This window comes from Bemisia tabaci, chromosome 10 (assembly GCF_918797505.1).
Source record: "Bemisia tabaci chromosome 10, PGI_BMITA_v3".
Taxonomy (NCBI): domain Eukaryota; kingdom Metazoa; phylum Arthropoda; class Insecta; order Hemiptera; family Aleyrodidae; genus Bemisia; species Bemisia tabaci.
Window position 1 is genome coordinate 15,080,383 of NC_092802.1, and position 24,783 is coordinate 15,105,165.

At 40.9% G+C, this 24,783-nt stretch overlaps 1 protein-coding gene across 3 annotated transcripts in view; it reads right to left on the minus strand.

Moving 5' to 3' along the window:
• The window catches only part of inaE (inactivation no afterpotential E), a 245,907-nt gene that overhangs the window by 86,886 nt on the left and 134,238 nt on the right, over window positions 1-24,783 (minus strand). For all 3 annotated transcript variants that reach the window (XM_019052479.2, XM_019052478.2, XM_072305188.1), the window contains exon 3: window positions 9,215-9,426. In XM_019052479.2, the coding sequence (XP_018908024.2) occupies window positions 9,215-9,426 (212 nt within the window). The remainder of the gene's footprint in view (window positions 1-9,214; window positions 9,427-24,783) is intronic.

Genomic DNA, 24,783 nt, shown 5'->3' on the forward strand with positions numbered 1-24,783 from the left:
CGACTTTTTTACAGAGAAATTGTTCAACGAAGCTGTCCGAAAATTTCACTGAATTCTTTTAGTGCTGCCGATAAAATTCCGTGAACTTTTCAAACCGATTCAACCAACAATTTCTCCGTAAAAAAATAAAATAGCAGCGGAAATTTTTAAATGTCACATGGCGCTTGTGATACTTTGGCCGGAAGGTGACGTAATCATGGTGGTTTTTAATTTTTATAAGGGCGGACAGCGTCGTCGAGATTTTCAGAGGGCGATAACTCCATTAGCTTGAGACGCAAAAACTTCGATCCTCGACGCGTCTTGTTATTTTATGCTAATCCCTACTATTCGACCATCAAAACACGACTCTGTAACAGGGTGACTGAACGAGTTACGTTGCTTTCGGTCGACTTGCGAGTCGACTCGATTTAAACCTCTACGAACTCTTCCATCCATCTCATCGAGGAGGTACTCTGCCGCGTGCTAGGTAAAAACACCTCATGAACCTTCAGGCGTTGCCAAAGTTCCTTTGATAAAACACGAACTTCCCGGTAAAATGATGGATATTTTTCTTCTAATTTTTCACATAATTTTGTTCGCAATTTCATCCAAAGTTCCTGAATTCAATGAATATTTCAGAGAAAATTTGGCAACATCCAAAAGTTGATATGGCGTTTTTCCTTATGTCCATGCAGCTCCTAGCGACTCCTCACGAGGAGAGTTATTGGAAGCTGAAAAGGAAGCGACAGTCAAGTTATGAATACCATGAATAATGGATACAAATGCGGGCATATTAGTTCCACGACTGCCACATATCACAACTACCGGAAGAGCGCCACCGCACAGTAGATCGAGTCAATAGGAGAGGTCGGACATTTGGAAACTTCAAACGCGTGTAACTCCGTTCGTACATAGGCTGTCCCAAAAGTACCCGGACTGGTTCTGTAACTTCAAAACCACAATTGATACAGACATGATCTTGGTTTTCATTTAAAGATCAACTCAATATCTATCGATTAAGACCAAGATCAGCGCAATCGCATACAAATTGACGGAGTTATGGTAATTTAAAACCAGCGAGTAAAGTTTACCCCTACGGTCATGAGGAAGATTTTTCGCTGACCAGGATTCAAAAAGTTAATCTTCCTTTCCGCTTTCCTCCATAAATCTTCCATGACTTGCTTTTGCTTTTCAATGTACCGTCCATTAAATCGGATGCACTTACTCATGTGCTCTTGCCACTTCTCTAACTTTGTTTTCCTGAATTCTTCCCCTAGGATAAAGTTGAAAAAGTTCTGAGCTGTATTCTGCATTTCGGTCCTCGATTCAAATTTATAGTCCGCGAAGCCTCTAAGCGCAGGAAACATCCAAAAATCACAAGGAGCCAAGTCAGGGCTATAAGGAGGATGAAGGATTGTTTCAACTTCATTTTTACTCATCAATTCACGTGTAAAGTTCGAGTTGCGAGGCCGCGCGTTGTCTTGATGGAGCATCCACGAAGCTTTCAAGTGTGGCATCCCACCCGTTCGAGGTGCGCCCGGTCGGTCGGGGATTTTTGCCCTTTGGACTCTTGGCCCAAAGGCGGACGACGACAGCTGGCGACAGCCGACCACCACGGGGCAATGTTGCTAGGTTGTTCTAGTATTATATGGAAGTTTTTGGGTGAAAACACAATACCAGATCATACTTTTAGATATCAATATCGTCGATGAAGAATCTTCCTTAAAAATCTTAGGGGTAAACTTTACTCACTGATTTCAAATTGCCATAACTTGGTCAATTTTTATTCGATATCGCTGCATGATCTTGGTTTTAATCGATAGATATTGAAATGATCTTTAAAATGAAACAAAAATCATGTCTGTATCTATCGTAGTTTTGAAGTTGCAGAACTAGTCCGGGTACTTTCGGGACAACCTATGTAAACAAAAAACGTTGGGGTTTTCTTGTGAAATTTTCTATAAAAAGCACCCCTTAAAATTGAAAATGTGAAAAAATAAACATCAAATTTTGCAGTTATAGTAAAAAATTTCACGTACGACTTTTCTGATTGACTCGATCCGCTGTGCGCCGTATCGCCGGGCGCCCGCTGGAGCGACTGAGATGCGCTTTGTCCGCTTCGAGAGCTTTGCAATAATCCCGATGTTGGCGAGATTCGCTAGGATGAAAAATTGGGAAAGGAACTTTTGCCGCGCGCGGGAAAAATGGAGCTATTGCATGTGTGGGTGTGTGGGGGCTTGCGATTTATCGTAAATACTTGATCTTGCGTACAATTTCGTGAGAAACACGATGGTGCCACTGGTTTTGGGATTCCAAAGCTCAAAAAAAGTTCTCGAAGTTGAGGCCGTGATGGAGGGAATATCCCACGCTACCAGGGTTGCATGGGCGAGATGGGAAATATTGAAAATTTTCGTGAAATATTTCATGAAATTTTACTAAGTTGTGAAAAATATGAGACGTAATTTCAGGGGCTGGGTATGCAACACACACTAAAAAACACCAAAAAGCAAAATCCAGTCTCCTTTCGTTTCATTTTGCATTTAATTTCGAAAAATCTTTTTCAATTTTACATATTTCTTTGACATATCATGAAATATTTTACATGAAACAAGATTTTATTTTCTATGAGGAATTTCAACCCTGCGCGCTCTGAGGGTCCACATTTATGTCTAGTCAAACTCACCATGCAAGGCTAGGGTTGCAATGAATACATTGGCAGGATTGCCGTGTTTTCAGATTTAGAGTCCCAAACAAATTGGCAGCCTGGTTGATATATTTGCTTCCTATCTTTACGTCGAGAGTTTGACTAGATATAGAGGTGGACTCTCAGGTGAGCGTGGGGTGTCCCCTCCATCACGGCCTCAACTTTGAGGGCCTCTTTTGAGCTTTCGGGTTTGTTCCGGAGAAAACTAGTGCCACCACCGTCTTTTTTGCAAAATTTTAGTATTTTACATGGGGAGCTGTACTTAAATTGCACACGCAAGAGCTCAATTCTCAGAAGCATCCATACCAGTGGCGTAGCGTACTTTGAGATTTATTGATTGATCTTCCATTTGAAGCTATGGAAAAGGATCGATTAAACAGAGTGTTCGCAACGAACCCCTTAATAATCGACTCTTCACCATAGCTTCAAGTTGGGTGACATCGATAATCGATCATCGCCACTAACCCAGACCCGTGACCGTAAACGAAGAATTGGGATAAAAGGGACCTCACTTTTCGCAACTTACTTTTTAAGATGCTGCAGGAGAGTCTTTTTGGTATCTGTTTATTTAGCCACGGCTCATTTAGCCACAAGGAGAACTGCAACAAAAATTGTTGCAAATTGCCACAAACTCTAGGTGCCGTGTGGCTAAATGAAACAAGAAAAATTAGTGTGGCAAAATGCAACAAAAATTGTTGCAATTAGCCACAGTCTTTGGAATGGCCCACCAAATTCAGCGAAAAAAATTGTTATTTATCCTTCCATTTTTATTTTACTGCAGTGTAAGTGATTTTTTTTAAGGGTCTGGAATAGATTAAAAAGTATAAATAACCAATTTTTATTTATAATAATTTTACCATCCTCCACTAGTGACCAATGCAATACTGATTCTACTTTACGCTGAAATACATGAAAATTTACTAATTGGAAAGTATACGGAGGAATTATTGACCACATGCGTGCAGCTCCCCTTCATTAGGTTAGGTCATGTTAGGTAAGGTCAGGTTAGGTTAGGTTAGGTTAGGTTAGGTTAGGTAGGTAGGTTAGGTCATGTTAGTTAGGTCATGTTAGGTTAGGTTAGGTTAGGTCAAGTTCGTTTTGATTAGGTTCGGTAATGCTGCAATGCAGATACGCGGTTTTGTCCTTTGGCCATGTGGCTAACTGCGACATAATTTGTTGCATTTTGCCACGTTTGCCACAATAATTTTTCTTGTTTCGTTTAGCCACATAGCATCTGGAATCTGTGGCAAGATGCAACATTTTTTGTTGCATTTAGCCACGTGGCTAAATGAAACGTAATCGAATTTTTTATCGAAAACCCACGTTTTTCGACTCGAGTGGACGAAGTGTGTCCACTGCAAACATTTGCTACGGGCTCCTTATTGAAATTGATAGACAAAGCTGTGAACCAAAAAGCAGAAGAAAAGAGGTAGCTACTAAACTTTTTCCTATTGTTAGTTTCATTGTTTTTGCAGCTGAAAATGAGCCTGCAACGGCTTCGAAGCCCTGCTTTCAAAGTATTTTAAAAATTGTATCCTTGTTCACCCATATTGTTAGTTTTCATTGATAAGTTGGTTCAAATGACTCGTAGATCGAGTCAATTAGACCACCAAACTAATTGGACTGCATTTTGCAATTAGGAACTGGAATTTCTGCCTCAGTTTAGAAACAACGTATAGACCCTTAGTTTCTTTATGCACTTAAGTTTTTTTACCGATGAGCCAGAAATTGTAATTCCGAATTGCAAAATGTAGCCGCGTAACGCTACTGTGACGATGACGAGGAAGAACGCCGCGCCGTTTAGGAATGCGAATGTTTCTTCCCACCGTTTTTCAAAGCGCCTTCAAATAACGATGATACTCCGCAACACACCAGAGTTCGAAAAGTGGTATCACGGAAACTGACTTGTGTCTCTAAGTTGTAACTAGCAACGGCAAGAAACCGGCAAGAAACGAAATGTTTGGGGAAACAAAGGATCTGTAAGCTGATTATTGAAATTTATAGACAAAGCCATAGACAGAGAAGAGAAAATGGAGCGATAATAGTATTGGAAGCGGGTATTTTTTTGAAATGGATAGAGGTACGGAATGAACTGAGGACTGACAACTGACGGCAACTCACGAGTGACCTTATAGTTAGTCCATAATTTTTCCCCTTTATCTGCGAGGGCTGCTTAGAAAGTAAGTTTACTTATTCTAGCAGATAAATGTCCTTACTAACGTTTTACATGATTTTGAACCATCTCTAAGTCACTTTCTTGCGATAAGCGACGGACCCAGCAACTCACTTACTGATGAAGCTGAGCATAAAATTGCGAACCCATGCGGATAGGAGGTGGGTTCTTTTCTTGAGTCCTACAACACCAATTTTAAAAATCTATAGCGGGTTACAAAGCTGAGAGTAGCGGATATTTAAAACTTGTTACAAATTGTCTCTAACTATCTTAGTTTGGGAAGTATGGAATAAGTAAACTGACTGGTAGTACTTAGGTAAACTTACTTTAAGTAGCTTCTTACTTTCTGGACGACCCTCGTGTAAGAACCACCCGTTTTGACCGATAAGATGGCCCCTTATCCCTTTGTCCTCTTTGTCTATCAATTTCAATAATAAGTCAGCTGGCCATTTCTGCCTTGCTAAGGAAGAACGCCGTATGAACCTTCAGGCGTTGCCAAATTTCCTTCGATAAATCACGAGTTTTCAGGAAAATTTGTGATTTTTTTTACTCCAATTTCTAGGAGGATATTGTTCGTAATTTTATCTAAAAAGTCTGAAAATTTTAAGGAAAAACATGCATAACTTTCTTCAAAAATACATGTTTTATTCGGGGAAATTTGGCAACTCTCGAATGTTCATACGGCGTTCTTCCTTAGCACGGCAGATTTAGAGTGTGGGAATCCAAATCTAAATCGCATGAAAACGAGACAGGGTTTTTGGTTTGATCAAAGGAGTTTGGTTGAAAAATGTCCTAAAATCAAGAAATTATCAGCCGACCGACCGACTATCGTCGCCATATCGTTTTCTAAGGTGCTGAAGAACCACTTGAACTTATTTTTGGGCGTTCCTTTCGACTCAGATCTTGCCGGTCCCTTTTCGAGCATGTTGTAAATTGAACCGATTATTTTCCAAATCACGTCAGCACCAGAATTGCGAATGCGAAGAAAACAAAAAAAACTTGTTTATTCGCTTTGTCGACAATCTACGAATTCCGAAAAATGTATGTTCTTTTAGAGGGCTATTTTGAAATCAGATGTGATTGATTATAGCAGACAGGGTTGCCACAGAATTTGGAAAATTAAATTCCCGGATATTTCCCTGATTTCCTTGATACATTTTGGTAAAATTCCCTGACAATTAAATATATAACAGATGGTTGAGAGGGCATAATTGAAAATAGTTTTCAGGCAAAATTTGTTGTTCGAAACCTCAAACCCATTCTAGAAAGCGAAATAAAGGTGATTTAACAAGTTTTCCCTGACATTTGCCGGTTTTCCCTGACACTTGCCAGTTTTCCCTATCTTTTGAGCGTTCACCACGTTAGTAGTGTACGCTCTTTCCCGTCGTTTTGCATCGGGTATGTTACTAATGAATCCATTGGTGAAGGCCCGCACTGCTCCATGGGAATCGGCGCCATTTTTCGTGGCGGGAAGCAATACCTAGTTTCTCAATCTTATTTATGTATCATTTCTATCTTTTTCCTCCTATTTTGTCCACTTTATGTAATGCCTGTAGGTTGTCTTTGAGCAATTAATATCTTTACGTTTTAAAACTCTGCAACGTACTTTTATTTAATAACTCTTTCAAGGATCGTTCAAATTTTTTGTCGTCGTAGTTCTAGAAAAATCTTTGGGTACAAAGTACCCCTTCACTAATGTCTTCTTTGTCTATAGCTTTGTCTATCAATTTCAATAATCGGCCCACTGATGCCTAGAATCACCTTTAAGTGCAGAAAACAAGACCTGTCCGCTTATTCTTTCCTCACATTGTCTTACGCTATCACTTTCCGAATGTACTTTTTTCCTGGTGCCGAGCTGATATAAAACCAACGCAAGAAGAGCATTACTTGTCAAGAACTTGCTCCTCTACAAAAAATCTACTGGTTGTTTCTTTACTCTGTGCTCTGGTTTTCGACCCTGTTTAGTGTTCTGTTTCGGCGTCATGAATCTTCGACGATTAGTGTGTTTTTTTGGAATCCTCCTGCTCTGCCTTTGGGTTCAAGCCTTACCAGTCCCAGACGTAACTATTAACCACGGCGGCCATACTATCATCGGCCCTAGTATAACGACAACGAATAACTTGAACGACTGGAGGGTAGCGACTGGAGGTTAAGACCTAATCCAATTGACCAGCTGCAAAGATCTTCTTTACATTCATCTAAATTCATTCAATGTTTCAAGGGGCGGTTTCAAACGGCGGGCGGGAAGTCCGAGAAATTTTCTCCAAAAATCTCGTACAACAGTCACACGACATTTTTATAAAGTGGAATTTTTTGAGCGTTCACCACGTTAGTGGTGTACGCTCTTTCCCGTCGTTTTGCATCGGGTATGTTACTAATGTACCCATTGGTAAAGGCCCCCACTGCTCCATGGGAATTGGCGCCATTTTTCGTGACGGGAAGCAATACCTATAGTTTCTTAATTTTTTTTTATATATCATTTCTCCTATTTTGTCCACTTTATGTAATGCCTGTAGGCTTGTCTTTGAGAAATTAATATCTTCACGTTTTAAAACTCTGCAACGTACTTTTATTTAATGACTCTCTCAAGGATCGTTCAAATTTTTAATTGTCGGAGATCTAAAAAAATTATTGGGTACAAAGTACTCCTTCACTAATGACCCCTATATTTTACTCCATGATGACAAGACATTTCTTGTATATAAAATATGTATGTTTCCTGAGTTACGCTCCACGTATAGTTCAACAGCGTCTTGCAGCGCTTCGTTTATACTCCCATTTTCAAAATTATCTGTAAAGACGTTAATAGCCTGATACGCTGAATGTCTTAAAATTATACTAACTGACTAACTCTCTTCCGTCCGCGCAAAACCACTTTTACATATTGACGAGGTGCTACGGTGAACTACAGTATCTATATAGGGAGAGTATGGACATGTGAAAATTTTGAGGTTAGGTGATGGAGCTCTTAGACCCCCAAAGGGCAGGCAATCTATGAATTCAAATTATTCAGAGTGATTTATTATCACAACTGTTGGGAACTGTCGTTGGTAAAGCACGTATTTGACTTGGTTTTTGTATAAACTTACTCATTTTTTGCGGAAGAATGCTTACTTGTGAATTTTCTTGTCAATTTTCGTTTGATATTGGAGTCTAAAGATTGACAGTGACACTTTTCGTTTTCAAAGGTTACCTACCCTTTTGGGCCCTAAGAGCTACATATTTCGAGTTGTCCATACTCTCCCTATATAGGTACTCTACGGTGAACGCTCTCCAACGTCTTAAAGTTGGAACCGTCGTCTTGTTTAAAATTCCCTGACATTTGCCGGTTTTCCCGGTATTCCCTAGAGTCCCTTTATACTGAGAGTCAAGACAATGTGTATCCATTTCTGATTGGTTCCCGTATTTTAGGCCTTCACAGTGTCACAAACGGGAATAAAGATTACATTTTCACCGATTCCAAAGATTATAATCTGGAATGGACCGGGGAATTACTAGAGTACCTGTATAGCGAGAGTATAGACAGATGTGAAACTCCGAAAATCCATCAGGCCTTCACCGATGCCTCCGCGAATAAAGTTAGGGCCCAGAAATGCAGCCAATCTATGAATTTCAATTATCCAGAACGATTTATGAATACAATTGTTACGAACCATCGTTTATAAAGCACGTATTTGACTTAGTTTTTGCATAAATTTACTCATTTTTGTGGAAGAACGCTCATTTATGTACTTTCTTAGCCATCTTCGTTAGAATTGGAATCTACAGACTGGCAGTGAAATTTAGTGCGTCAGAAGTTGGTTAGAAGCAAGGCTGCACTTTTGGGCCCTGAGCCCTCCATTAAGCGATCTGTCCATACTCTCGCTATACAGGTACTCTAGGAATTACGGATTCGGCCAGGGCCAAACGGAATGAGAGAAGGAACGGAGAAAGGAATTTGAGAATGGGCCGATCAAAGATTACGAAAAACGTTCAATTTCTGTAATCTTTATTCCCGTTTATGACTCCATGAGGGGGTGTTGTCTTGACTCTCAGTGTAAAGGGGCTCAAGTCTTCCCGGTGTTCCCTGACTGTGGCAACCCTGACCAGTGTAAACCAGAGGCGGATCCAGCAATTTGGCAAAACCGGATTTCCTCCATTTAAACCTAAGCTAAATAATCGATTCTTGACGGAGCACCTGGCCCCTCCAAGAATCGATACATTTTCATAGGTTTAAATGAAGAAAAGACAATGTTGCCAATTTGCTGGATCCGCCAATGGTGTAAACATAGAAGAAACAACCCCTCTACCGCCAAAACAGAGATCGGCGCTTACGTGATTCGGAAAATAATCGGCTGGATTTTGAGTTTTCGACTTACCGAGTCGGAAGTAGAGGAGGAGGTTGATGGACTTCCTGGCCTCGGTCTCGAGGATGCCTCCGCGGAGAGCGACGAGGGAGACGAAGAGGTCGAGGAGGGCCGAGCCGGCCAGGACGCCCAGATAGGCCACGCACAGCCACCAGATCTGGTCCACGCACACGAACGCCCGGTCGAACTTCACCACCGCCAGCACCGCTATCATGATCACCAGCCTGCAATCACGCCAAATAAACACATTAAAAATGTGACCCGGCCACACACTAAGAAAAATTAACCACATAATTTATTTATTCATAATTTTATGTAGAGGGATATACAGGGCAATTGAATAAGTGAGAACGAAAAACACACCAACTCGGAAAAATGAAAAGAATCAAGACACACACGAAACCGAACAGTAAATGGAGAAATCAGTCTAAGAAAGAGATTTTTGGTGCCGAAATACAAGCACTCAAGGGCATTTTAAAGGCCCAAGTTGGAACAGATGTGCTAACTTCAATGACATTTATACAAATTGACCGTCTCTTATGAAAATTGAGCAATTTCGAGTTACCGAGTTGGTGTGTTTTCGAACTCACTGATTCAATTAGGGCCTCAAAACATACCTTCTTCACACTGTTCAGGGTGTCTACTAAAACATGCTGGCCACAAATCAGTGATTTTGCAGTACTTTTTCAGTACATTCCCGAGAAATTCAGTACCTCCTCAATGGAAAATGTCAGTGCTTTTTCAGTACCTCAATTTGACGAGATTCGAAAAATTTCAAACATTTGAATTCTCTCTCAAATTGCGACAAAAATGAAAAATTCCGGACCTTTTCGCGGGATTTCCGCACTTTCTCTGTACTTCCGGACCGCCCTTAAAAAATCAGTACTATTTCCGGACTTTCCGGACTTGTAGACACCCTGCTGTTAATTGTTCACAAAAAAATCGTCACCTTCCTGCCAAAGTATCACAGGCGCCATGCGACAGTTAAAAATTTCCGCCGCCATTTCATTTTTGTTACAGAAAAATTGTTCAACGAAGCTGTCCGAAAATTTCACTGAATTTTCTTTGTGCTGCCGATAAAATTCAGTGAAATTTTCAAACAGGTTCAACAAACGATATCTCAGTGAAAAATAAAATGGCGGCGGAAATGTTTAAATGTCACACGGCGCTTGTGATACTTTGGCCGAAAGGTGACGAAATCATGTGGTTTTTAATTTTTAAAAGGGCCGACAACTTCGTCGAGATTTTCAGATGGCGATAAATCCATTAACTTGAGACGCAAAAACTTGGATCTTCGACGCGTCTTATTATTTTATGCTAATCCCTACTATTCGACCATCCAAACACGACTCTGTATCAGGGTGACTGAACGAGTTACGTTGCTTTCGGTCGACTTGCGAGTCGACTCGATTTAAACCTCTACGAACTCTTCCATCCATCTCATCGAGGAGGTACTCTGCCTAGTCAAAAATAAATCTTTTTAACTCTAATGGAGATGTTGCAAGTGTGAGGAATTTGCGATTTGACCATAGATTCTTATGTAAAAGTTCACGAAAAACACGATGGTGCCACTGGTTTTCTCTGAAATCATCTACCAAGCTCAAAAACATCTCTCAAGTTGAAGCCAAAATTGAGGGGATGTCCCACGCTATCCTGAGAGTCCACCTCTGCATCAAGACAAACTCTTCATGCAAAGATAGGGAGCAAATACATTGACAGGGCTGCCACTTTATGTGGAGACTCTAAAACTGAAAACATGGCATCACTGCTAATGTATTTGGCATCATAGTGTTTCTCGCGAACTTTTACATTAGAGTCAATAGTCAGATCGCAATTTCCTCATACATGCAACATCTCCATTAGAGTTAAAAAAATTAATTTTTGACTCTTATTATAATTTTTGGAACTTCTGGGTTTTGATTTCCCCGCGAAGTGGAGTGGACCCAGCAACATATCTCCACCTTGGAACATTTATTCTCTACATTGAGCCTTATGCAGGAATAAGACTTCAAACCTCTTTTTCTCAGTTTCAACTTAATGTGGCCTGGTTCCTTTCGGATGAGCTCGCTTCGTTTTGTCCTGGAAGTCACTCGGTGACAAACTTAGATGACGCGAGAATCGCACATAGGTGTGACGCCACGGCGCGTAAAAAAGGAGGTGGGGCGAGGGATCGCACATTTCGTGGGGTGTCATTTTTCACAGACTGCATCACTTTTTACGGCGGGAAAGTGGTGTCGCATTTACTAAAAACAAACAACGTGACAAGCGCCATTCATCCGACATCTCCACTTTCCTGCTTTTTGAATTAAGTTCAGAACTGCTGAGGAAAAACGATGTGGGAGCCTGCCGACGTTGCCAAATTTCCTTCGACAAAATAGGGATTTTCAGGGAAATTTTCGTTTTGTCTAGAGTACCTACATAGGGAGAGTATGGACATGTCGACATATGCAGCTCTTACGGCACAAAAGGGTAGGTAACCTTTGAAAACGAAAAATGTCACTGCCGATCTTCAAACTCCAATATCACACCAAAATGGAATAGAATGCTTATACATGAGCATTCTCCCGCAAAAATTACTAAATGTATGCAAAAACTAAGTCAAATGCGTGCTTCATCAACGACAGTTCCTTACAATTGTAATAATAAATCACTCTGGATAATTTGAATTCATAGATTGCCTGCTTTTTTGGGCCCTAAGAGCTCCATCATCTAAACTCAAAATTTCCGACATGTCCATACTCTCCCTATATAGTTTTGTCTACCAATTTTCAGACAAATTCGCTGGCAATTTTATCTAAAGTACCTGAAAATTTCAAGTGAAAAACATTTGCTAATTCCCCCAAAAATGAATGTTTTAAGGGAAAAAGTGAACTCTGTCACGAGAGGGCGGTCATTTTTAGTTACCCTAGGAGGTGTGAAACCATGCACTTGTGCGGTACCTAGTATATTATACTGGCAGCGAGAAGCTCGAAAATGCAAACATTTCTAACGAAAATTGTAAAATTATGAGCAGGGTTTTTTCACTTTGCCGATGCACTCATCGCAATAAACAAACATCGAGAAATTCTGCTGAATGCTTGTCTGCCGATAAAGATAATGGATCCATTGCACGCTTAAAAGCACACCTCAGCTTTTCCAATCCAAAGAATCTAGTTTGTAAACCGTAAGCTGATGGTATGCTAACGGTGAGCTGAAAGCTTCAGCTTTAAAACTAATTTTACAAAACTAGGGGGACGGCCGACTTTTCTCAAAACCCGATTTTGCGACCAATTTTTCCTCAAATCCTGATGAAATCGGGATTAAATCCTGATAGAATCGGAAATTCCTGATGCTACACATCCCGAATATTGAATTGTTTCTCTTAGAAAAAATAAGCTTAGGAGCGGAGGTTTCGAAGCACCGCGAAGGAAATACATGGTTCGCACTTTTGTCATCAATATACGCTATCAACTTGCCCTCGCAGATAGGTGCTTTCACGCATAAGCAAGAGAACAGCAGTTCCTCATTGCAGAATGAAGTCCAGCTTTTCATCCAGCTCGAGCAAAAGTTCGCACCGCGTTCGGGGCTCCCGGAGCGGACCGACAACTGGGCCGAAGGAGCATGGGCGAAATGTCACGACACGAGGGTATGACGTCATCTCCCGACGACGTCACTCCAGATGACGTCACTCGTGCCCCGAGGCTATCCACCCCCGCCCCCGCATCGCGCGTCCCGATTCCTCCTCCCCCCGCTGCCGAAAACCCGGCGACGGCGGATCAAGGGCGCACGCACAGAGACCCCCCCCCCCGGGGGGGAGGGAGAAGGGGGCGCCGTTTTCCTTAAACTTTTCGTCACCCCCCTCCCCCCCGGTCCACCCGCCGGCGAACTTTTGAGTAAATCCTTGGTTTCAATTACGGGAGTGATTCGATTACCGAGGCGGGATCCAGCGCCAACTGCCGCCGCGCCGAGGAAACAGCTCGCCTTCTTTCGGTCGAGCGGGTGATTTGGAGAAAAAATTGACAGGAATTATACGATTATTGGAAATGAAACATCCCGAGGGACTTGGAACTTCGTCCGTCCAAGCCTAGGACAAAAAGGACTCTCTTCACTGGAAAAAAAGTCGCTTGGATCTGGAGTCCAGACTCTTGAAAACATTGACAAGAAAAAATACTCTTGATTCAATCGGACTTTTTGCTTGAATCAAAAGGAAATCCGCCTAAATCAAGAGGCTCGGCTCTTCGATTCAAGGAAAAATCGGATTGAATCAAGAGTATTTTTTCTTGCCAATGTTTTTAAGAGTCTGGACTCTATAATATAGATATATATATATATATATTATAGATCCAAGCGACTTCTTTTCCAGTGTTATACATACAGCCTTCTGAGACGGATACTTCTACTGATTGAATCCGATCGTTAGAAAACAGTTGATTTCCATTTTTATAACATCATGCTTTCCATAAAATCATCACTTTTCGATTCTTTTACTTCCCCCTGTTTTATTTTTGGGGCGGGGGGAGGGGGGGTTGCTGTTCCCCGGCTCCAAAATTGTTGAATTTCTAGACTTTTCTTTGACTTAACCAAACTCTGAACTAAACTTTCACTTATGATTAGAATTTGTATTTGCGGCAGCGTTTGAAAAATTGAGCAAATTGCGGTTATGTCATTGGTATATTAGACGGAGAAAAAAAAGTTCGTGCATGGGACCCGAAGTTGAGGTCATATGGATCTCAGAAGTTTTCGGATCACGTATCTAAAAACTTGAGGTCCAGCTGCCGAAGTTCGGGTCAGACATCTGATGTACTTCGATATATACCGAAGGGGTTCGGGTCACACATCTGAAGTACTCCAGTACAAACCGAAATGCCTCGATGTCTGACCCGAACTTCGGCAGCTCGACCTCAAGTTTTCGGATGCGTGATCAGAGAACTTCAGAGATCCATATGACCTCAACTTCGGGTCCCATGCACGAAGTTTTTTTCTCCGTGTACTTTGCAAGATTGACATTCCGAAAAAATGAATCGACGGGGCACGTAAACCTAGCCATTGAAAAAGCTGAGGTGCCTTCAATTGTTTGCGATGAGAAGATAAGCCACTCGTGCACTGGGAAAAAAATCGCTTGGGTCTTGAGTCCAGTCTTTTAATAATATTGACAAGAAAAACTACTCTTGATATAATCCGATTTTTCCTGGAATCGAAGAGCCGAGCCTTTAGACTTAGGCGGACTTCCTTTTGTTTCAAGCAAAAAGTCCGATGGAATCAAGATCATTTTTTCTTTTCAATGTTTGTAAGAGTCTGGACTCTATAGATCCAAGCGACTTTTTTTCCCAGTGTAGGGCGGTTGGTCTCGAATTTAAGCGACGACACCTCATTGACAGCTTAGAGCGGAGCATTGGGAGTTCACGACTGACGCCATCGAGCCTTCAATTTTTCAGATGCAACACGCACTTCCATTAAGCGCGAAAAGTTGTATCTCTACGCCGTCATCAACACACGCACTGTTCATTTCTCTATTTCCGTAATGTTACCTCGAGTTGTACCAAGTGGCGACCTTTCCTTAATGTCACTGTGCCTCCGAAAAGTTGTAGCTCTGCACTGTCAGTGCACGTTTAGTATCACTTATTTTTGAAATTGGAGAAAAGTTAAGGTTGAGTTTGCTCACAATAAGCTATAATGTGTCCAAATCAATAATCACAGTGGGAAAAAAATGTTTCGGCGTCTTTCCAGCGCCCTAAAGTGCGAACATCTTAAAAGTTGGTATTTTGGCGCGAGTTGTGTCGTGTAAGGGAAGTTTTCCTGATGACTACCCCTAGAAATCCCACGCCAGGTCAAATTTGGCCCGCCTATCTTTTCTAGGTGATTATACATATACACCGGATGAGACGGGGTAGGGGTGAGAAACCGCGCAAACATGTTACCAAAAAAGTGGAAATTTCAAAAAAGTATTCCTTACCTTCCAAAAAATAGAATTGACATAGATCATCTTATTTTCAAAAACTATCTTACTTCAACACGAGTCAATTTGACCCGACTTGGGACTTCACGTAAAAAAGAAGTCTTAGGCATCCAAGGGTTAATTTTGCCCAATTGGACTACATTCAGCAATTAGGAACTACAATGTTTGGCTCAGTTTAAAAACAACGTATGTACCATTGATTTTCCTTTGCGCATAAGTGCATGGATGAGCCAGAGATTGTAGTTCCTTATTCCAAAACGTAGTCCAATTCATGATGCCATGTTAAGGATCACCTCGAGCTTCAACGAATCAAAACGTAAACCATACGGTGCCTCCTAAGGAAAAGAACTATTTAAGGAACAACTGCGACTAGGCGCTGAACCCTCATACCCTCAATATCCACTCTTTTTTTTCCTTTCATTACTCCGCTTTTCAGCTTTTCCCTGGGGATTTTCCTCAAATTAGAAATCCTTTCCACCTGCTCCTGGGGTTTCCAGGGAATCGAGTTATGCGTTCAACTTTCTTCCCTAGTTTTTTCCTCGTTGTCCAGCAATTCCAGGCCTGTAGCAACCTCCTCTGGAACCTCACCTCTTGAAAAATTCATCATGTTCCTCGAGCCTCGAAGCTACTTGGAAGGAACTCGGCGGAACCCGTTATTAATACGGTCACGCTTTCGAAGTTGATGAAAGTCCCTCAGGTAGCCATCCCACCACGCCGGTCAAAAACCGCCTAAATAGTCAAAGTTCCCGACGGAGCTTACGCGGTTTTGGCGGTTGCACCGGAACGGAAAGCAATTAAGCGGCGCGTACCCTCCTATTATGCAAGAACTGTCCGTCGGGGGACAAGTTTACCCTCATCTCAATACTGAGCGGAGCACCCTTAGAGTGCGTGGTCTTTTTACCCCCATCGAGAGGGGCCCGGGGGCGGGGGGTGGGGGTGGGGGTTCGGAGGTAAACTACCCCGCTCTCGACGCGTTTCGTATCTTCTAACTTCTCGAGTAAGCTACGCTACGATTTCACAAACACCACACGACGCGGGATTGGCCGCATGATAGATTACTGAAGCCGGGTGAAATGATTCTACAGGGTTGCCACAGAATTTAGAACATGAAATTCCCTGCCAATTCCCTGATTTTCCTGACACATTTTGGTGGAGTTCCCTGACAGTTGAAGATGTGACGGGTGATTAAGAAGGCACAATTGAAAATAGTTTTCAGGCAAAATTTGTTGATCGAAATCGAAACCCATTCTAGGAAGCAAATGAAGGTGTTTTATCAAATTTTCCCTGACATTTTCGTCATTTTCCCCGAAATTTCCGGGTTCTCCCTGACTTTTTAAAATGGACGTGTTGCATGTGTGAGGAATTTGCGATTTGACTGTTGATTCTTATGTAAAAGTTCGCGAGAAACACGATGGTGCCACTAGTTTTCTCTGAAATCAACTCCCAAGCTCAAGAAAAGCTCTCAAGATGAGCCCAAAATGGAGGGGATATCCCACGCTATCCTGAGAGTCCACCTCTACATCAAGACAAACTCTCCATGCACAGATAGGGAGCAAATACATTGATAGGGCTGCCACCTTATTTGGGGACTCTAAAACTGAAATCACGGCAACCCAGTCAATGGCTTTACTCAATATCTTTGCATGGAGAGTGCGTCTTAATGTGGACTCTCAGGATAGCGTGGGATATCCCCTCCATTTTGGCCTCAACTTGAGAGCTTTTTTTGAGCTTGGGAGTTGATTTCAGAGAAAACCAATGGCACCATCGTGTTTCTCGCGAACTTTTACATAAGAATCAACAGCCAAACCGCAAATTCCTCACACATGCAACATCTCCATTCCCTAACATTTTCCGGTTTTTCTTGACTATGGCAACCTTGATTCTAAACCTGTTCGTCGCACAATGGATCGAGTCAATTAGAGAGGTCGGAAATGAAACCTTTTCCTAAAACTGCAAATTTTGATGTTTATTTCGTCACATTTTAAAATTTAAGGGATGCTTGTAGAAGAAAATTTCACGAGAAAACCAATGGAACCACTTTCAGAACCTCAAAATTTGGGGTAAACGGAGTTTTGAGCGTTTAAAGTTTCCAGGTTTTGTCCGACTCCTCTTATCGATTCGGTCCAATGTGCGGCGCCTCAGACGTTGACGATGCGAGTCGCCGATCCATCGCGCGGCTGACTTGGCGTAATCAACTTGGCGTCGCTTTCTGCTTGTGGAACCGTGGCTTTTTTTATCCGAGAAACTCATTACAGGACACACTCTACGCTGACTTTTGCACGACCCTTAGCGGTGCGATAGCACAGCGTTGTCGAATTTAGTCGCAGAAATTGAGAAAACCTTCCAAACGAACTCATTGAAAAAAAAGTCTCTTGGATCCAGAGTCCCCACTCTCAAAAAATTTGACAAGAAAAAATACTCTTGATTCAATCCGAATTTCGCTTGAATCGAGAGCCAAGCCTCTTAATTTAAGCGGATTTCCTTTTAATTCAAGCAAAAATCCGATTGAATCAGGAGTATTTTATTGAGTAATTTACGCGTGTTCATTAAGAGCGATGTATTTCTTGTGGGAGCAGCCAATGAGACGTCACACATCTGCGGCCAAGTAAGCAGAGGCGGATCCAGCAATTCGGCAGTACTGGATTTTCTCCATTTAAAGCTATGATATAAGATCGATTCTTATAGGTTTAAATGGAGCAAATGCAATGTTGCCGATCTACTGGATCCGCCAATGCAAGTAAGGGCCTGGCGGGAAAGTGGGTTCCAAAATGATGCGCAATGACTGACCAAGATGAACTGATCTTGAATATTTTTAAAAATACCTACTATTCGACTTTTCAATTAGACCACTTGAATGAATGCCGGCATCGATCAGTTAATTAAAAAACCTAAGTGAAGTCGGAAAATGAGTTTTTTGAGTAACTTTCATCATACTCTATGTTCTTCATTCGAAACGCGTCAAGAACATTGTGCTTCCATGGTGTCTACTAGAACAGGGCGGCCAAAAATCAGTGCTTTTACAGTACTTTTACGGTACTTTTTCAGTACATTCCTAAGGAATTTGTTACCTCTTCAACAGAAAAATTCAGTACGTTTTTAGTACCTCCATTTGACGAAATTCGGAAAATTTCAAAATTTTGAATTTCTCGCTCAAATTGCGACAAAATGAAAAAATTTCCAGACCTTCTGGCGGAAATTTCGCTTTCTTTCAATACTTCCGGACCGCCCTTAAAAAACCAGTACAATTGCTTGACTTTCCGGAAATTCCGGACTTGTAGACACCCCTAGCTTCCTAGGGGATACGCAGATAATTAGAAAAATAAACTCTGAATACGCTAGGGAGGTCAAGATTTCATGATTTTTCCCTGTCTTTACCAGGTTTCCAAGTTCCAACTTCCTCCGGTTTACGCTTGCAACTCTGCCAGAGGTATTAAAACTTTCATACTCTATCTTCCCCTTTTAGAAACGCTCTGCGAATGTTGTACTTTCTGACTTCCGAGGGACCCGGGAAACTTGAAGAATAAACAATCCACCCTGTACAACCATGTACAGGAGAAACGCCGTACAAGCCTTCAGACGTTGCCAAATTTCCTTTAAAAGATATAAATTTCCAGGGAAATCAGTGCATATTTTTCTTCGCGTTTTTCAGAAAATTTTATTAGTGTGTCATACTAAAACAGGCAGGCCAAAAATCAGTACTTTTACAGTACTTTTCCAGTACATTCCCAAAAAATCCAGTACCTCCTCAACAGAAAAATTCAGTACTTTTTCAGTACCTAAAATTGACGAAATTCGAAAAATTTCAAAAATTTGAACTTATAGCACCAATTGCGACAAAAATGACAAAAAATGAAAAAAAATTCCGGACCTTCTTGCAGAATTTCCGCACTTTTTCAGTACTTCCGGACCGCCCTTTAAAAATCAGTACTATTTCCGGAAATTCTAGACTTGTATTCACCCTGATTTTGCTGGCGATCAGATTATATCAAATTATCAAGAGGAAATATCCAAAACTCTCCTCAAAAATACAATTTTATCGGAGGAAATTCGGCAACTATCGAATTTTCATTTGACGTTTTGCCTTAACACGCCAGATTACTACCGTGCTACGGAAAAACACCGTATGAGCCTTCAGACAGAGCCAAATCTCCTTCTATAAAATATGGATTTTCGGGGAAGCATGTTCATACTTTCCTTTCAAGTTTTCAAAGAATTTTCCTCGCAATTTCTTCTACAGTATTTGCCAAATCGAGGGGAAAATATTTAACATTTTTCTCAAAAAGAGCCTTTTTACGGGGAGAAACTTAGTAACATTGAAATGCTCATGCGGAGTTTTTCCTTAGTATGGTACTGCCGTGCTAAGGAAGAACGCCATATGAACCTTCGAGAGTTGCCAAATTTCCTCGGATACAACATGTATACTAGACGAAATTTAAGCATATTTGGACCGCGTTAAACAGAAAGGAACCAAGCCACATCAGCTAGTGCCAAATTCAATCGGACAATTTAATTGTTTATACATGAAAACGGTTGTGCGGATTTTTGAGCAAATGTCTATGAATTTTCTCCACAATCCAAAGCAAATTCCTTAAAATTTTCAAAGGAATCCGCACAAACATTTTCTCGTAAAAAATCAAATTCCCCTGTTAAATTTGGCAATAGCTGATGTGGCTTGCTTCCTTTCTGTTTAACGCGGTCCATTTTTCCTTGAAATTTTCAGATATTTTAGATTGAATTGCGAACAAAACAGTCTGAAAAATTGTAAGAAAAATATTTACAATTTCTCCAATTAATTCGCATTTTATCAGAGGAGATTCGGCAACGCCTGGAGGTTCATACGGCGTTCTTCCTCAGCAGGGTAGCATACGCGACGCGTAAGGCGGCCCATAAAAAATTGACGCGTGCAAGCGGAGCGGAGGGACGTATGCGGAGGTCACGTTCCGAAACGACCGCTTTAAAAAGCAATTTTAAAGTTGCCGGGCTCAGCCGGGCGGAGGGAGGGGGCAGGGTTAGAGTAAACACTCGGAGATTCATAAAACTAGTGACGCGTTTCAGCTTGATTCCGCTCCTTCAGGCACGTTTTACGGTCTCGAGTTGCGGTCGCTTTTCCATCGGGACTCGGGAGGCGCGAAAGGTCAAAGGTCACACTCGGGGGACCGGCCGCTGAAAGCGAGGGGAGAATAGGGGGTGGCGCTAGTCATAGAATCGTGTTTTAGTGGTTGTATCCGCAGCCAAAAATGATAAGCTTTACTCAGGACTGGAAAAAAAACACATTGGACCTAGAGTCCAGACTCTTAAAAACATCGACAAGAAAAAGTACTCTTGATTAAATCAGAGTCTAGCTTAAATCAAGAACCAAGCCTCTTAATTTAAGCGGAATGGGCCTGTTGCATGCAAGAGACACGGCCGCGCCAATAGACTTTTTAGAGGTTAAATGACACGAAAATTACGATGGTCACATTAAAAAAGTCTGAAATACACTCCTTACTGCGCACTTTGCGTTGTTAGGAACGCGCTTTTTCAAATTTCCCGCGTCTGGGGGCAGTGTTCTAATCACCGGAAACGAGCAAACGGCGGGCTCGGTGATTTCCGGAAGATGCCGAGTCGTTGTTGATATTTTTTCCTTCAGTTTGTTTACAAACTCAACGTGATCTCTTATAGTGGTCCATATACGCTTTATGCGGTAACCAAATCGATTGACTTTTAAATATCCAACGCAATCCTTCTACATATCATTTCACGATATCACGAGCTCGAATTTTTAGGTTATGTTGTCAGTTTTAGTTGACCGGAAATAGCCGCGAGTTGCCGTTAATTGTATCCGTTAGAAAACTGCCCCCAGACGCGGGAAATTCGAAAAAGCGCGTTCCTAACAACGCAAATTGCGCAGTAAGGAGTGTATTTCAGACTTTTTTAATGTGACCATCGTAATTTTCGTGTCATTTAACTTCTAAAAAATCTATTCGCACGGCTGTATCTCTTGCATGCAACAGGCCCATTCGTTTTGATTCAAGCAAAAATCCGATTGAATCAAAGGTATTTTTTCTTGTCAATGTTTTCAAGAGTCTGGACTCTAGATCCAATTTGTTTTTTTTTTTTTTTCCAGTGAGTGGAAATTTTGAAAGTTCGCAACACTGTTTTTCATCCATTTATATCCATTAAAAATATCGATTTTATGTGCGACTTCTGATTTTGTTGACTAATTTAGTTAACCAACACAATAAGATTCAGTAACTCTTCTGAGTGAAATAAAAGACACCTCCTCTTAAAATCGTCGTTTTGATCAGCAGGGTGTCAAATCAATTTAGTTTTTTTGAAGGAATTGACAAGTGATAGGATACAAAATTAACGGGGTGTCTAGTTTTTATTCATTTTGGGAAATCATGATTTTTCCTGATTTTTGACTGCTAAATCCTGATTTCATAATTCTTCCAAATCCTGATTTTGAATGTAACTTCACAAAAATCGTTCAATAAAAAAATCTGATTGGAAGGCCGACTTTTCTCAAATCCTGATTGTACGGCCGATTTTTCCTCAAATCCTGATGAAATCGGAATTAAATCCTGATTGACCTCAGATCCTGATAGAATCGTGAAAATTGGGAAAATCCTGATGCTAGACACCCTGCAAATATGTTCTCATTCTTAGTCCAATCAATAGTGTCTTCCTTAACATGACATTCACAAAATTTCAGACATCTACAAAATCTCCTTCATTAAATGAGTAACGACAAAATTATTTATTCTGCAAAGATACATTCATGCCGAAAGAAATGCTGTAGGAGATCAATGATCCTTCCGAGTTGTATGTACTGATACAATGAAAACGGTAATATAACGAAGCGCCTTCAATATTTGCAGCTAAAACTGGATGCAACTATTCGTACGTGAGGGTAGTATATATTACATACTTTAAAAAATGAAGGCGCACACAGTTTCGCGCACAGCTATACACGCTATGCCTTCTTGTACTGTATAGGTAGTCACATATACCTTAAAATAGGTAATTTTTCGATGAATTTATTGTGATTTAAACATGATCGCATCAAAGCTTTGTATACCTCTATACTAAAACGAAAATAAATTAAATTCAAAATTCAAATTCAAATACGGCCAAAAGAATTTTCTTATGGACGCCGTTCTTTAGGCCTTTTTCAGACGAGTTCGTGAACGCACGTGCCATATTCTGGGAGTTACGACCTTGTTGAAACGACCTATTTTTGAACACTTAGATGTTTCCGGGGAAAAGGCCGGCAGGGACAAACTGCCCTCGATAAGATTGAATCTATATGGAAATGAGGTGTCTCAACTCTTTGAAGTCGAGGACACCGCGCCCATCCATCGGCCGGACTCTATATTCCGGAGAAAATTATATTTTGCCCCAAAATTATCCTTTACAGGGGGAAAGTTTGCGGTCAAAAGGGTGGAATCCCAAAAAGACCAACGGCGGCTTGGTACCGGAGATTTACGAACTGAAAAATATCATATTAAACTTCGACGAACTTTTATGCTACTTCTCGCTGTCGGCTTGATTTGAAGAACCTTTGAGACAAAGAGAAAAAACGTCCGTTCCAATTCTGTGTCACGACTTGGCGGGATATAACGGACTCATTGATTTTAGAAGTCATAAAAAACAAAATTGAATTTCTTCGCCAGAGCCCGCTACTAAAGAAAATTTAAATTGTAAAAATTAGAATCCGGGCAAAAAGTTTTAGAAAAAAAAAAGAAAAGAAAAAAAACAAGAAAAACAAGAAAAAAAGGAAGAAAAGAAAAAAAGAAAAAAAGAAAGTAAAGAAAAAAAAGAAAAAAAAGAAAAAAAAGAAAATAAAGAAAAAAAAGAAATAAAGAAAAAAAGAAAATAAAGAAAAAAAAGAAAATAAAGAAAAAAAAAGAAAATAAAGAAAAAAAAGAAAATAAAGAAAAAAAAGAAAATAAAGAAAAAAAAGAAAATAAAGAAAAAAAAGAAAATAAAGAAAAAAAAAGAAAATAAAGAAAAAAAAGAAAATAAAGAAAAAAAAAGAAAATAAAGAAAAAAACAAAAAAAGAAAAAAGAGAGAAAGAAAAAAAGGAAAAAAAGATACGTGCCAACCCAGCCTCATGTAAATATTTGATCCACTTTTTCGTCCTGATAGATAAAACTTGAAATTTTATTGTTTCACGTATGGAAGTCAAAACCCATCACCACGTGCCTCGGAAGGGTTATGACGTCGACGACAAGAGAGGGGGGGGGGGGGGGTTCCGAAAAGACTCGCGGCCTCCGGGGGGAATCGAATTCGATCGGATGGAACCTCGTTGACAGGTAACTTCGTAACTTGGAGAACGCACGACGATCTTAATACGTCGCTCCTCTGTCGTAAGGGCGTATCCCCAATTTCGGGATGGGACCCAAAAAGCATGAATTTATAAGTAAATGAAGGCTCAGTTGGAGACTGAGATACGCCTTTTCATCGGAGGGGCGACGTAGTGGAGCTACGATTCCACAAGGCGCGCGCAGCGCTGCCGTGATGGCGAAGAGAGCAGTAAGTGCGAAAATGAAGTTTTAAGGAAACGGGCTCAGAAACTTCCGACTGGAAAATTTTACTGAAAGAAGCCTCCGTCCTTTGTCAAAATGCCACTTATTATCCACGTCATCGCTCCTCCAAAGCGTATGGTGCAGAGATGACCGTACGACACAAGACAGGTTCCGTGATACCACTATTCGAACTCCGGTGTGTTGCGGAGTATCATCGCTATTTGAAGGCGCTTTGAAAAACGAAAGAAAGGAACATTCGAGTAGTCACTAGTCACACGGCGCGGCGCGGCGCGGCGTTCTCTCTTATCACACATAGAGTGTCTACATGTATGTATAGGGAGAGTACGGACACGTCGGTAATCTTGAAGTTACACTGGAAAAAAACACATTGGATCCAGAGTCCAGACTCTTAAAAACATTGACAAGAAAAAATACTCTTGATTCAATCGGATTTTTGCTTAAATCGAGAACCAAGTCTCTTAATTTGAGCGGATTTCCTTTTGATTTCAGCTTAAATCTGATTGAATCCAGAGTATTTTTCTTGTCAATGTTCTCAAGAGTCTGGACTCTAGATCCAATGTGTTTTTTTTCCAGTGTCCGAAAGACTCTTTGGAAAAAAAGTAGCTTGGATCTTGAGTCCACTCTCAATAAAGTCAGTACCTCCTCCGACAGAAAAAGTCCGTTCTTTTTCAGTACCTCCATTTGACGAGATAAGAAAAATTTCAAAAATTTGAAAATGCGACAAAAATGACAAAAAATTAGGAAAGATTCCCACACCTTTTAGCGGAACTTCCGCCCTTTGTCAGTACTTCTGGACCACCCTTAAAAAATCTGTACTATTTCTGGACTTTCCGGAAATTCCGGACTTGTAGACACCCTGGGCTTCCTCATATGTCTCGTTTCTATACAATGGACCACTAGACAAGGTACGAATTTCAGCATTCTGATACATGTTTCTTAACCAAAATTTCACGTAGAACACGATGCGCTCAACGAAAATTACCGAAATCAATACCTTACGAAGATATTTAATGATTCTTGATGCTTGAATTCAAACCACCCGCTCATGAAAACTCAATGCTCTACGTGATTCACATCGCGCGCTAAACGTTATCATGACAGTCTCTGCGATATA